We start from the raw sequence: 14,555 nt of genomic DNA on the forward strand, positions 1-14,555 counted from the left end.
GGATATCAGAGACTGAACCACAATTGCCCCTTTTCCAGCACGTCTCTTCAAGATGGAATCAATTTTAAGGGTTCTGGCAGCAATAGCCAATTTCTTCACTTTGCTAATCAGAGTTCCAGCATGTCCCTCTTGCAGACTATATCTTATTGCCCGCTGCAGTGTGTGCACAACACAGCACATGTGATGAATAGGAAAGAGTTGTGAAGATCATCTAAATGTAAAGAATTATTTTGTTGTTCTTCTGAAGTAATATCTGTTTGTTCCTCCATTATGGGAACAGGACTGTGGCCTTCCATCTCCAACATACTGAATGTGAAATGTTCTTCTAGCTTCTGTTCACCTTCATTATTCTTGGTCATCCGTTTAATTGTACTTATCATGTTTGAAGCATTATAAGTTACAATAGCAAGAATGTGTTCTTTTGTGAGTTCATAATCTTGCAGAACTTTTTCCACTAAGGTCTGGAGAAACTGGCTGCTGTGATGAGCTTAAGTATCTTTTATTGCCAGCATCTTAGTAACAATTTTTTTGTTTTCACAAACATATCGAACGTTGATTGCAAAATAGTTCACTCTGTGACGTGTGCAGGCATCCATTTTAAGAAACACAAAGCGTCTCTTGAGAATCTTTTTAAGATCTTCCTTTTGGTTTTCTCCATTAAGAGCTGTAAAAGCTGGTCGTGCAAATGATAATGGTACACTGTCCTTCACAACAAGCTCGATGAGCTGTCTTTTAAACACATCTGCTGTCATTGTTACAGTAACTTTGTCACTTAGAAAATATCTTGTAACTGATGTTTGAGACACTCTTTCCTCCTCCGTTGCCTAGCGGGAAGTGCTGGTCTCTGGTTTCTTGGTGCTGCTGTGATCTTTTTCAATCCAGGGCTGTGGAGTCGGTAAGCCAAACCTGCGACTCCGACTCCTCAATTTCCCTGACTCCGACTCCAACTCCGACTCCACGACTCCGACTCCGACTCCCACACATATTGCTTATATTTAAGTGAAAAATTTATTGTAGTACAATGTGAACCTCAGACATTTAATCATTTTTATGATCCAATAATCAAGATATTTAGATAGAACAGAATATATATTGGTGTACTACCCGGTTTTCATTCTTTTTGGTACAGATACGATATGGATAGACAGATATGGATAAATGGATAGATAGAGCAGATTTCTAATCTGCTTTTGCTATTGAGTAACATTATCTATGAGCTCAAAAACCTTTCAGGTGATGCAGTTTTTTAAAAAGATGATCAACTTTTGCAGCTGAAAAACGTATCCTCAAAAAACACAGGAAAAACGCTGTGTGTGAATGTAGCCTTAGATCAGGAATATAACAGCCATTTATAGGACATTTCATAACTTTCCCAAACTCCTATGAAAAAATATTCAGCACATCCTGCATTGAATTACTGTACCCAATTTATTATATATTTTAGGAGTCGGAGTCGGTCCATTTTATACCGACTCCAACACCGACTCCGACTCCACCAAAATGAGCACCGACTCCATGACTTCGACTCCACAGCCCTGTTTCAATCACAGCTTTTTAAACTTCTGGGAGGCAGCGTTGTAAATGTCTTTTTAGATTGGAAGCTCTTGAATGAACATTTTTATCACTGCTTGAGTATGCCTTGATTTTAGCATCACAACATTTGTTTTCATCTGGGTCACTTATACAATGACACACACAATGTTTTTTTTTTATCTTGAGTCACTGTGAAATGCTCAAATACAGCTGACTTCATAAGATGCTCCTTAGACATTGTGCAATTATGTAAATTCGGTCTAAAAATAATTTTGTCCTGTGGAAAAAATAAGGTATATTGAAATTCTTGCAAGAATAGGGAATCATGCACTGTATAATTTAGGATAGAAATAAAACAATCTTTGCATAAATCAATAGGACAGATAAGTATAAAGTTTGTAAAATATGTTGTTAGATAGCTTTACTCTGAACTTTCAATGTCAGGCTTGTCTCAGTATACAGCTCACTAAATGCTTCACATCATATTTCTTCACAGTCTATGAAGAGGGGAGGGAGCATGTTTGTGCTGAATCATATTCCAGAGCACAAACACACACAAATATATATGTCCTCATCGATCCTGTTACTGTATTTCCGATTTTGAGATGTTAGAAAACAGTTTTTCCCCTTATATTTTATATATAGAGTATATGTCATCAGAGCAGCTAATTTCTCCAAACATGAGCTAAGAGGAAAAACAAACTAAAACATCAAGCATACAGAGACAACATATATTGGAGTATTGATTTATGCACAGTTTATTGAAAGTTTAGATGTGAGATGTGCTTTAAGAAGTACTTGCCTTAATCCTGCTTTCCTGTTCACTCCAGAAGTTCTGAGATGAATGCAGGCTTTCCTTCCCTGTGTGTTTGTTATTTTTTCCGCTTATCTGTAGAGGAGGAGCTTCACTACTTATCGTGAACATAAAGTGCAGCACAGATTCATCTCAGCTTAAAGTCTAGACCTTAGATCAGGAATAGGGCAGACATTTATAGGACATTTCATAACTTTCCCAAATTCTTATGAAAAAAATATTCCCCACAAACTGCATTGAACTACTGTACCCAATTTATTATATATTTTAGGAGTCGGTCCATTTTATTCAGACTCCACCAAAATGGGCGCCGAGTCCATGACTCCGACTACTCAGCCCTGTCTGTCACCAGCTTTTATAAGATGAACTGCATTCATTCTTAAATCGATCTTTTAGACTTGATGAATACTTTTTTTTTTTTTTTTTTATCATTTATCAAACGATGCCAGAAGCTTCCTTTCAATGTCAGTAATACCTGCCAGATAGTGCTTGCTTTTTTATATAAAATATTGTTTTAACCATTGTTCCATTTGTCAAAATCAGAGCCAAATTTGTTTTGTTTAGACCTATTAGCCCTGTCACTCACATGAGTACCAAACTCTGATTAACCCCTTCCTGACATGAGACGTACTATCCCGTCCATGGGACCCGGGCCCCTATGCCCATGGACGGGATAGTACGTCTAGCGCGATCAGCGGCGCCCACGTGGTGAGCGCCGCTGATCGCGGCCGGGTGTCAGCTGATTATCACAGCTGACACCCGGCACAATGTGTCAGGGGCGGTCACGGACCGCCCCCAACACGTTAACCCCTTGCACACCGCGATCAAACATGATTGCGGTGTACCGGGGGTTAAAGGGAAGCATCGGCAGGGAGGGGGCTCCCTCCGTGCTTCCCTGAGCCCCCCACGGCAGCGCAATGTGCAGCGCTGCTGCGGGGGGCTCCTTTCCTCCAGGCCCCCGAATCCAAGATGGCGACGGGGGCCTGAGGAAGCTGGCTTCCTCAGTGCCTGCAAAGCGCAGGCATGAGGAAGCCTTCTGCAGTGCCTGTGTCAGATCGCTGATCTGTCACAGTGATCTGTGATGTGACAGATCAGCGATCTGTCACAGGACAGTGATGTCCCACCTGGGACTATTTAATAAAGTAAAAAAATAAATAAAAAAAAGTGTTAAAATAATTTTAAAAAAATCGCCAAATAAATTAGAAAAAAAAAAAAATATTCCCCCAATAAATCCATTTTTTGGAAATAATAAAAAAAAACCCAATAAAAGTACACATATTAGGTATCGCCTCGTCCGTAATGACCCGCCCTATAAAACTGTCCCATTAGTTAACCCCTTTAGCGAACCCCTTAAAAAATAAAAATAAAAAACGAAGCAAAAAATAATGATTTATTATCATACCGCCAAACAAAAAGTGTAATAACGCGCGATCAAAAAGACGCATATAAATATCCATGGTACCGCTGAAAACGTCATCTTGTCCCGCAAAAAACGAGCCACCACACAGCATCATCAGCGAAAAAATAAAAAAGTTATAGCTCGCAGAATAAAGCGATGCAAAAATAATTATTTTTTATATAAAATAGTTTTCATTGCATAAAACCGACAAAAACATAAAAAAATGACATAAATGAGGTATCGCTGTAACCGTACTGACCCGAAGAATAAAACTGCTTTATCAATTTTACCGCACGCGGAACGGTGTAAACGCACCCCCCCAAAAGAAATTCATGAAACGCTGGTTTTTGTTCATTCTGTGTCCCAAAAATAGGAATAAAAAGCGATCAAAAAATGTCACGTGCCCGAAAATGGTACCAATAAAAACGTCGACTCGTCCCGCAAAAAATAAGACCTCACATGACTCGGTGGGTCAAAATACGGAAAAATTATAGCTCTCAATATGTGGTGATGCAAAAACTATTTTTACAATAAAAAGCGTCTTTTAGCGTGCGACAGCTGCCAAATATAAAAACCGCCATAAATAGTAAATCAAACCCCCCGTCATCACCCCCTTAGTTAGGGAAAAATAATAAAATTAAAAAAAAAGTATTTATCTCCATTTTCCCATTAGGGTTAGGGCTAGGGTTAGGGCTAGGGTTAGGGCTCAGATTAGGGTTAGGGGTGTTTTGGGGTTAGGGTTGGAGTTATAATTGGGGGGTTTCCACTGTTTGGGCACATCAGGGGCTCTCCAAATGCAACATGGCGTCTGATCTCAATTCCAGCCAATTCTGAGTTGAAAAAGTCAAATGTTGCTCCTTCCCTTCCAAGCTCTGCCACGCGCCCAAACAGTGTTTTACCCCACATGTATGGTATCAACCTACTCAGGACAAATTGCAAAACAATTTTTGGGGTCCAATTTCTCCTGTTACCCTTAGGAAAATAAAAAATTGGGGGCAAAAATATCATTTTTGTGGAAAAAAATGATTTTTTTATTTTCACGTCCGAGTGTTATAAACTTCTGTGAAGCACTTGGGGGTTCAAAGTGCTCACCACACATCTAGATAAGTTCCGTGGGGGGTCTAGTGTCCAAAATGGGGTCACTTGTGGGGTGTTTCAATAGTTTAGGTACATCAGGGGCTCTCCAAACGCACATGACACCCGCAGACCATTCCATCAAAGTCTGCATTCCAAAACGTCACTGCTTCCCTTCCGAGCCCCGACGTGTGTCCATACAGTAGTTTTCTCCCACATATGGGGTGTCAGCGTACTCAGGCCAAATTGGACAACAACTTTTGGGGGTCCAATTTCTCCTGTTACCCTTGGGAAAATGAAAAAATTGGGGACTAATTGATCATGTTTCTGGAAAAAATACGATTTTTTTATTTTCATGCCCTGGCATTATAAACTTCTGTGAAGCTCTTGGGGGTTCAAAGTGCTCACCTCACATCTAGATAAGTTCCTTAGTGGGTCTAGTTTTCAAAATGGGGTCATTTGTGGGGGGTTTCCACTGTTTAGGTACATTAGGGGCTCTCCAAAGGCAACATGACACCCGCAGACCATTCCATCAAAGTCTGCATTCCAAAATGTCACTACTTCCCTTCCGAGCCCCGACGTGTGCCCATACAGTAGTTTTCTCCCACATATGGGGTATCAGCATACTCAGGACAAATTGGACAACAACTTTTGGCATCCAATTTCTCCTGGTACCCTTGGGAAAATAAAAAAATGGTGACTAAAAGATCATGTTTGTGGAAAAAATACGAATTTTTTATTTTCACGCCCGGGCGTTATAAACTTCTGTGAAGCACTGGGGGGTTCAAAGTGCTCACCACACATCTAGATAAGTTCCTTGGGGGGTCTAGTTTACAATATGGTGTCATTTGTGGGGGGTTTCCACTGTTTAGGTACATTAGGGGCTCTCTAAAGGCAACATGACACCCGCAGACCATTCCATCAAAGTCTGCATTCCAAAACGTCACTACTTCCCTTCCGAGCCCCTGACGTGTGCCCATACAGTAGTTTTCCCCCACATATGGGGTATCAGCATACTCGGGACAAATTGGACAACAACTTTTGGGGTCCAATTTCTCCTGGTACCCTTGGGAAAATAAAAAAATGGTGACTAAAAGATCATGTTTGTGGAAAAAATACGAATTTTTTATTTTCACGCCCGGGCATTATAAACTTCTGTGAAGCACTGGGGGGGTCAAAGTGCTCACCACACATCTAGATAAGTTCCTTAGGGGGTCTAGTTTCCAAAATGGTGTCATTTGTGGGGGGTTTCCACTGTTTTGGTACATCAGGGGTTTTCCAAACGCGACATGGTGTCCGATCTCAATTCCAGCCAAAAACGTCAAATGGCGCTGCTTCCCTTCCGAGCTCTGCCATGCGCCCAAATAGTGGTTTACCCCCACATGTGGGGTATCAGCGTACTCAGGACAAATTGCACAATAACTTTTAGGGTCCTGTTACCCTTGGGAAAATAAAAATTGGGGTGAAAAGATCATTTTTGTGGAAAAAATATGATTTTTTAATTGTACCGCTGTACGTTATAAACTTCTGTAAAGCCCTTGTGGGTTCAAAGTTCTCACCACATATCTAGATAAGTTCCTTGGGGGGTCTAGTTTCCAAAATGGGGTCACTTGTAGGGGGTTTCCACTGTTTAGGTACATCAGGGACTCTCCAAACGTGACATGGCGTCCAATCTGAATTCCAGCCAATTTTGCATTGAAAAAGTCAAACGGCGCTCCTTCCATTCTGAGCTCTGCCATGCACCGAAACAGTGGTTCCCCCCCACATATCAGGTATCTGCGTACTCAGGACAAATTGCACAATAACTTTTGCAGTCCAATTTCTCCTGTTACCCATGGTAAAATAAAAAAAAATTGAACCTGAAGTATTTTTTTTATGAAAAAAAGTTAGATGTTCATTTTTTTTTTAAATATTCAAAAAAATTCCTGTGACACACCTAAAGGGTTAATAAACTTCTTGAATGTGGTTTTGAGCACTTTAAGGGGTGCAGTTTTTAGAATGGTGTCACTTTTGGGTATTTTCTATCATATAGACCCCTCAAAGTGGCTTAAAATGTGATGTGGTCCTAAAAATAAAATGGTGTTGTAAAAATGAGAAATCGCTGGTCAACTTTTAACCCTTATAACTTCCTAACAAAAAAAAATTTTGGTTCCAAAATTGTGCTGATGTAAAGTAAACATGTGGGAAATGTTAGTTATCAAGTTTTTTGTGTGCCGTATCTCTGTGATTTAAGGGCATAAAAATTCAAAGTTGGAAAATTGCAAAATTTTCAAAATTTTCGCCAAATTTCCGTTTTTCTCACAAATAAACGCAAGTTATTTGAATGAAATTTTACCACTAACATGAAGTACAATATGTCACGAGAAAACAATGTCAGAATCACCGGGATCCATGGAAGCGTTCCAGAGTTATGACCTCATAAAGGTACAGTGGTCAGAATTGTAAAAATTGGCCCGGTCATGAACGTGCAAACCACCCTTGGGGGTGAAGGGGTTAATGGACCATACTTAATGGGTGTCTCCAGAAGAAGAGAGAATTTTCTTTATACTTTCCTTCTTTTAAAATCTTTTCTTAACTTGTATCTGAAAACTGCATGTGTGAATCCAGTCTTAATTAGGGACTTAATAACACAACTATTTTCCCCCTTCATGTAGACATTACGTTGGTGTTTAAACTTGGGTATTTGTGAGGTGACAGTATACGCTTTTAGTATTGAGAATTTCAAGCGTTCTAAGGAAGAGGTGGATGGCCTCATGGAACTAGCTCGCCAGAAGTTCACACGTCTTCTTGAAGAGAAGTAAGTGCATTAAAGTTTGACTATTTAGGTTTTATGAGTAATGAAAGGATTAGAAAAATGACACGTTCACTTTTAGTTTGCTGGCTTTAAAGGGAATCTCTCATGTTGAAAATATTAGCGGATTTGTAGGCAGCTGGCCTGATTTGATGTTTGCACGATGCGTTGTATTTTTGAATGACGTAATTCATTCTACAACATAGTGTACTGGAAAACAATTACAAGTGCTTTGAAATTGCAAAAAAAAGTGCAATTTCACATTTGTTTTTTGGGTTTTTTATTTACCATGTTCACTATATGGTAAAACTGACCTAGCAATACAATTCTCTAAGGCTACTTTCACACATCAGTTTTTCGCAGTCAGGTGCGATCCGGCAAATGATATGTAAAACCGGATGTGACGGATCCGTCTTGGTCGTCAGACCATAAACCGGATCCGTCTCATCAGTTTCATCCGATTTTCCATCCGGTTTCTGCCGGATCCGGTTTTTAAAAACGCCCCTTGGGGGCTTCGAAACGGGATTGGCTGCTGAAATCTATATATACCGTGTTCCTACAGCCCATCTTTGACAGGTTGTAGAGGAGAAACTGCATGTTGGAGAGAAGAGCAAGTGACTGGCGAAGATGGATGTTGTGATTGCAAATATTTTGAAGAATGTGGTGGATTTTACAGCGGAGGCGAACCGTTTGAGGGTGATTGTTATGGAGAAGGAGAGAGCAAGACAGCAGCGCATCAGGCATCAGCCACGCCGTTTGTGGATCCACCCCATCACAGCCAAGAGAATGACGCATGGGGTCTATTCTACACTCTGCATGGACCTTAGACGAAACCCGGAGAAATTTTTTGGATATGTTCGGATGAAAATGGAGAATTTTGATTACTTGGTGGAGCGCATTGCACACCTCATAAGAAAATCGGACACCTATTGCCGCTTCTCCGATTCACACGCAGAGCGTCTGATGGTGACTTTAAGGTAAGCCACATTTATTGGCAGGATCGGGATCGGAATATTTCAATTACAAGAAATATTTCTCCATTGTCCTCATGGCCATCGCTGACGCGGAATACAAGTTTATTGCTGTTGATATTGGGGCCTATGGCCGCTCCAATGACTCTCAAGTTTTCAAACTGTCTGCCATGGGGCGTAAACTGTATAGAAACACCTTCCAGTTCCTATCCCCTAGACCGCTGCCGCAAACATCTGGTCCACCTATGCCTTTTGTCTGTGTAGGGGATGAAGCATTCCAGCTGTCAGAACACCTTTTGAAACCCTACTGTAGCAGAGGATTGACAAGAACAAAAGGCATTTTTAATTACCGGCTAACAAGAGCAAGAAGAATGGTAGAATGCTCCTTTGGTATTCTGACAGCCAAATGGCGTGTCCTATTGACTGCGATCAACCTCAAGACAGAAACTGTGGACGAGGTGATCAAAGCTTGCTTGGTACTCCACAATTTTGTTATGTGCAAGGAACCCATTTTCATTGAGGACACCGCTGAAGAAACCACCTTGCAAGATTACCAGAACATTACCAATAGAAGTTCTGTGATGGTGTCACGAATGAGGGACAATTTTGCAGAATACTTTGTCACCTCAAGGCAGAATAGACTGGCAGGATGACAGAATTTGATAAATTTCTGCCCTTAACCAAAGTTGTGTACCTTCTGTACCAACAGTATATACCTTTTCCAAACAAAGTTGGCTATCTTGTCGTGGTTTAACTATTTTTACCTTGTCCACAGTTGTGTACCTGGTTGTGTTTTAGGCAAAGTCTTTCACCTTTTACCAAAAGTTGTGTACATTGTTAGGAAATCCCCAACAAGATACACAACTATTGGTAAAAGGTGAAATACTTTGTCTAAAACACAGCCAGGAACACAACTGTGGCCAAAAGGTAAAATTTATTTACCTTTTACCCACAGTTATGTACCTGGTTTTGTATACCTTTTTACCTATTGTATACCCTGTACTTAACTTTTTTATACCATATTTCGCCGCAGAAATAAAAGACAGACAACCAATGTAAACCAATACTTTAACTTTTATCGAAAAGATTTTTTTTTTAATAAACTGTTTAATTGTTAAAAAATTCTCTTTTTTATTTGAATACACACATTTATAAATTAGTGTAGTGTGGGGTGGAAATACTGCTGGAGGGGCTGCGGGACACTTCGACACTGGGAGTGTGGAGAAAGGACTGGGATTGTGGTGGGGAAGGAACAGTTAGAGGTGAAGGGGTGGAAAAAGCAAGAGAATGGGTGGACATGTGGGTGGCAGAACAGGTGGGTGGTGGAGGGTTGGGCAGGGAATGGAGTAGCAGATGATGTGGTTGCGAAGTGGTAGGGGGAATGAGTTTGGTACTGGGAAGTAATTTGGTACGGGGCAGGTTGCTGGAAGTGGGGAGGTTGCTGGTACTGGGGAGGTTGCTGGTACTGGGGAGGTTGCTGGTACTGGGGAGGTTGCTGGTACTGGGGAGGTTGCTGGTACTGGGGAGGTTGCTGGCACTGGGGAGGTTGCTGGCACTGGGGAGGTTGCTGGCACTGGGGAGGTTGCTGGCACTGGGGAGGTTGCTGGCACTGGGGAGGTTGCTGGCACTGGGGAGGTTGCTGGCACTGGGGAGGTTGCTGGCACTGGGGAGGTTGCTGGTACTGGGGAGGTTGCTGGTACTGGGGAGGTGGCTGGTATTGAATAGGAGGGGGAGTAGGGACAGTGGCTGGAGGGGGGTGCAGGTGGAGGAACTATTGTGGTGGGAGGTGGAGGTTGGGAGGTAACCTGCTGTAGAGCACCGTGGCACGAATGTATTACATGCATCTGCTGGGTAGGAGATAGTGTTGCCATGCGCTCCACAACAGACCTGAAAAAGGTGTGGTTTGGAGAACATCTTGCTTCTGAATGCATTGTTTGCAGAAGTGTCTTCAACTCCAGAATGCCGGAGTTGAGCTGCTGAAAGCCTGCGGACATTTGCTCGGACAAGACTTTGAGACAGTTCTGGAAAGATGCATTCAGATGCAAGAACTCTGGGGCATAGCTCTTTTCCTGACCCCTCTGCTGCTGCCGCCCAGTACCCGCAGGTGTACTAGAGGTGGCAGGGGCAGAAGGGTGGGGTAAAGGGAAAGCGATCTCCTCACCAGCAGCTTCATGTAATGTAGGCGGCCACCATGCTCCTGTACTGGTGGATGGGACAGATGGGTCGAATGTGTGGGAAGGTGCAGATGTACCGGGGTGGTCGAAGTGTCCCTCGGTGCCGGTCTCCTCAGGGATCGCTTCAGAAGGGTCCAACCGTGCAGGCTCCCGAGTGCTGGTCACCTTGCTATGGAGCAAAGAGAAAAAAACACAATTAATATACTGACATGCCATTGGCCCTGGCTGAAAAAAAAATTAGACATGTAAACATTACTTTTGGACATGGGGTGTGTAATATTTACCTTCTGGTGACCATTGTTGCCCGGAGGAACGACAGGGCTCGTGCGTACTTGTGCTTGCTCCTGCGTCCTCCAGATCCACTCGGGGCCCGCATCTCTTTATTGAACTCCTTGAAACGATCCCTCACAGACCGCCACCGCTTCACAATTCTCTCCCCTGAAAAGAGAAAGCACAAAGTGGTTAGTATACAACATCAGTGTTTCACAAACTCCAGTCCTCGTGGTTCCCAACGGGTCATGTTTTCAGGATTCCCATAGAGTGGCTCAAAAGGAAATCCTGAAAACATGACCCGTGGGTACCACGAGGACTGGCGTTCGGGAAACACTGCTTGACATCAAGCAACTGGAACTGTATATACTTGCGCTCTTGAATATGGGCCCGAGCTTCAAGGTCCTCCCAGCGGTCCACAAGGAGCGAACAGATTTCCTCCCAGAGCCGTCGGGTCACAATTACATCAGCATGCCGGCGGTCAGCCATATTCCAAAGCGGCTCCCTTTCTCTAACAAGATCGATGAGGTGGTCCACATCAATCCCTCCATCCTCACCGTCAGAGTTGGGAGCATGCTGTGAAGGCTGTTAAAGAAAAAGAGAAAAATAAAATAATTAGCCACCACACTTAAAAAAATGAAATAAAAAGTTCAAAAAAACCAAAGCGTCGCTGACGACCCTGGGAGGCACTGTGAGGACCTCTTGGCCGAGCACCAGATTGGGAAGACTAGAAAAGAAAAGCAAAAAAATGATGTGGTTGGATGTAGGCATATGTGTTTGTTGTGTGATATCTGCGCTACATTGTTTTCTATGTGTTGTATGTAGTGTGATGTGTTTCTGCGTTTGATGCAGGAAACTTACCAATTGCGAGCCCACTCCAGGTATCTGTCCACCCCTTCCTTCTTCTTCTGGGAGCTCCTCTTCATCTTGAGATTCCTGTTTTGAAATAAAAGTCAATGAATAGACATATATTCCAGAGATGATGGATTTTGGAAATAAAAACTTACCGTCAAACGCTGACGATGTGAGGGAGGGCTCCCAGAAGAAGATGTGGTGTCCTCCTGCTGGCCAGTCTCCACTCCTGCTGCTGTTGCTGCTGCCGGTGCTGCTGCATCTATACGGCGTGTTCTGCTGGTGAATAAAGAGAAACAAAGGGCCACTGAATATATTGATATTCCATGGCCCTATTTTTGAGGAATGGGGGATTTGATAATACCATATGTCATCTGCTGGTGGACTCCCCTCCGCATGGTCACCATGGTCCCTTCGCTCCATTTGGGATGATGGTGCTGGTGGTGCAGTGGTCTCCTGCCTTCTCCTGCGGCTGTCGACTCTCTTGGATGGCATGTTGGCTGTGGCTGAGGGTCCCACTGTCATGGTTTTATATATGTTTGCTGTGGGCAGGGCTACTGAGCATGCTCAGACCAAAAAAAAACGGATCCGGCACATTGCGGCACTCATAGACTTTCATTGTGTGAAAAAGCCGAAACGCCGGATCCGGGGGTCCGGCTTTTTCGCCAGAGACAAAACGTTACAGTTGCCGTTTTTTCCAGACGCCGGATTGCGACACCTTGCCGGATTCGGCCAAAATCGGACGAAACGCATGATCATCCGGCGCGAATGTAAGTCAATGGGGAAAAACCGGATCCGACATTGCATTTCGCCGGATCCGGTTTTCGTAAAAATAGCCGGATTGCGCCTGACGGCGAAAAACTGATTATGTGTGAAAGAGACCTAAGGCCTCTTTCACACATCAGTTTTTCACCATCAGTCAAAATCCGCCAAAATTTGAAAATGGCGGATCCGCTTTTCTTGTGGCGGATCTGCCATTTTTTCCCATTGACATACATTAGTGGCGGATTTTGGCGGGTGGTCGTCCGTTACGTCCGCTATTCAGCGGATCCGCTAGATTTCTGGCGGATTCTGTCTGAGGTGAACGGACTTTGCAACGTTTTTTGGTGCGGTCAAAATGGCGGGAGATGGCGGATCCGCCGTCATCCGCCATGTGGTAGAATGGGTGCCTATGGGCGGCGGATCCGCCGGGATCCGCTATTTTGTGGAATCCGCCGGCGGAATCCGCTAAATCGCACTGAGCATGCTCAGAAAAAAAGATACTTTTCCAGGCAATCGAAAAACTATATACGTCAGTCAGTACGAGTACACAAAAAAAAATATGACATAGTTGTCATGGGAGATTTCAACTATCCAGACATTTGTTGGGAATCTCTCTCAGGCAAAACTAACAGGTCAAGGAAATTCTTATCCTCTCTTGCTGACAACTTTATCTTCCAAAAGGTAAGGGAGAAAACAAGGGGAACTGCTACCTTGGATCTAATCCTTATAAACAGGGAGGAAATGGTTGAGGAGGTAAAAGTGGCTGGGACCATAGGAGGTAGCGACCATGCTATTTTAGAATTTTGGATAACTAGAGGTGGAAGACCTGTGAAGACTCAGACGTCAAGGTTAGATTTCAGAAAGGCAGATTTTAAGGGATTCAGAAAGAGAATTGGAGGGATCCAATGGCTGGATATCCTTAAAGACAAAAATGTCCAGGAAGGATGGGAAATCTTGAAAAATGAAATTCTCAAAGCACAGTTGTTAACAATTCCGAAAAGAGGGAAGAATAGGAAGCATTTAAGGAAACCAGGATGGATGAACACAGAACTTAAGCACATGCTAAAAAGGAAGAAAAAAATGTTTATAAAATGGAAAGAGGGAGGCATATCTAAAGAAGAATATAATGCTGTCTGCAGAACCTGCAGGGCACAAATCAGATTATCTAAAGCTGAAAATGAACTGAGGCTTGCAAGAGATGTCAAAAGCAATAATAAAGGATTTTGGGGATATGTCAAAAGTAAAAGAAAAGTCAAAGATGCTATAGGATTTTTACAGGATGAAAATGATGAAATGGTAAGACAGGATGTTGAGAAGGCTGAACTTTTAAATTCCTATTTTGCATCTGTTTTCTCTCAGAAAGGAAATGCAACATCAACTGTTATTCACTGTCCTATTAAGGGAATAGAAGAATCCAGGATATCTATAAACAGAAAGATAGTGAGGAAACACTTAGCTAACCTAAATGAATTCAAGTCTCCAGGTCCAGATGAATTACACCCCAGAGTACTGAAGGAGATAGCAGAAGAAATTTTTGAACCCCTCTCCATAATCTTTGAAAATTCTTGGAGAACAGGAGAAGTGCCAGAAGACTGGAGAAGAGCAAATGTTGTTCCTATCTTCAAAAAGGGGAAGAAGGTGGACCCAGGCAACTATAGGCCGGTGAGTCTGACTTCTATACCAGGAAAGATCTTTGAACAAATTATTAAACAACATGTATGTCAATACCTGGATAAGAATGAAGTGATTAAACAGAGTCAGCATGGGTTTCTAACTAATAAGTCATGTCAGACTAACTTAATTTCCTTCTATGACGGTATCACTGATTGGGTGGATCAAGGAAATGCTGTAGATATAGTATATCTTGACTTCAGCAAAGCATTTGACAAAGTCTCTCATACAATCCTTATTGAAA

The 14,555-nt window shown here is 42.6% G+C and overlaps 1 protein-coding gene across 3 annotated transcripts in view; it reads left to right on the top strand.

Annotated features, from left to right (window-relative positions):
- The window catches only part of DHDDS (dehydrodolichyl diphosphate synthase subunit), a 98,937-nt gene that overhangs the window by 16,263 nt on the left and 68,119 nt on the right, over nt 1-14,555 (top strand). For all 3 annotated transcript variants that reach the window (XM_073563739.1, XM_073563755.1, XM_073563747.1), the window contains exon 4: nt 7,475-7,617. In XM_073563739.1, the coding sequence (XP_073419840.1) occupies nt 7,475-7,617 (143 nt within the window). The remainder of the gene's footprint in view (nt 1-7,474; nt 7,618-14,555) is intronic.

The sequence above is a fragment of the Dendrobates tinctorius genome, unplaced genomic scaffold, assembly GCF_039654945.1.
Source record: "Dendrobates tinctorius isolate UK_male_01 unplaced genomic scaffold, ASM3965494v1 ptg000015l, whole genome shotgun sequence".
Taxonomy (NCBI): Eukaryota; Metazoa; Chordata; class Amphibia; order Anura; family Dendrobatidae; genus Dendrobates; species Dendrobates tinctorius.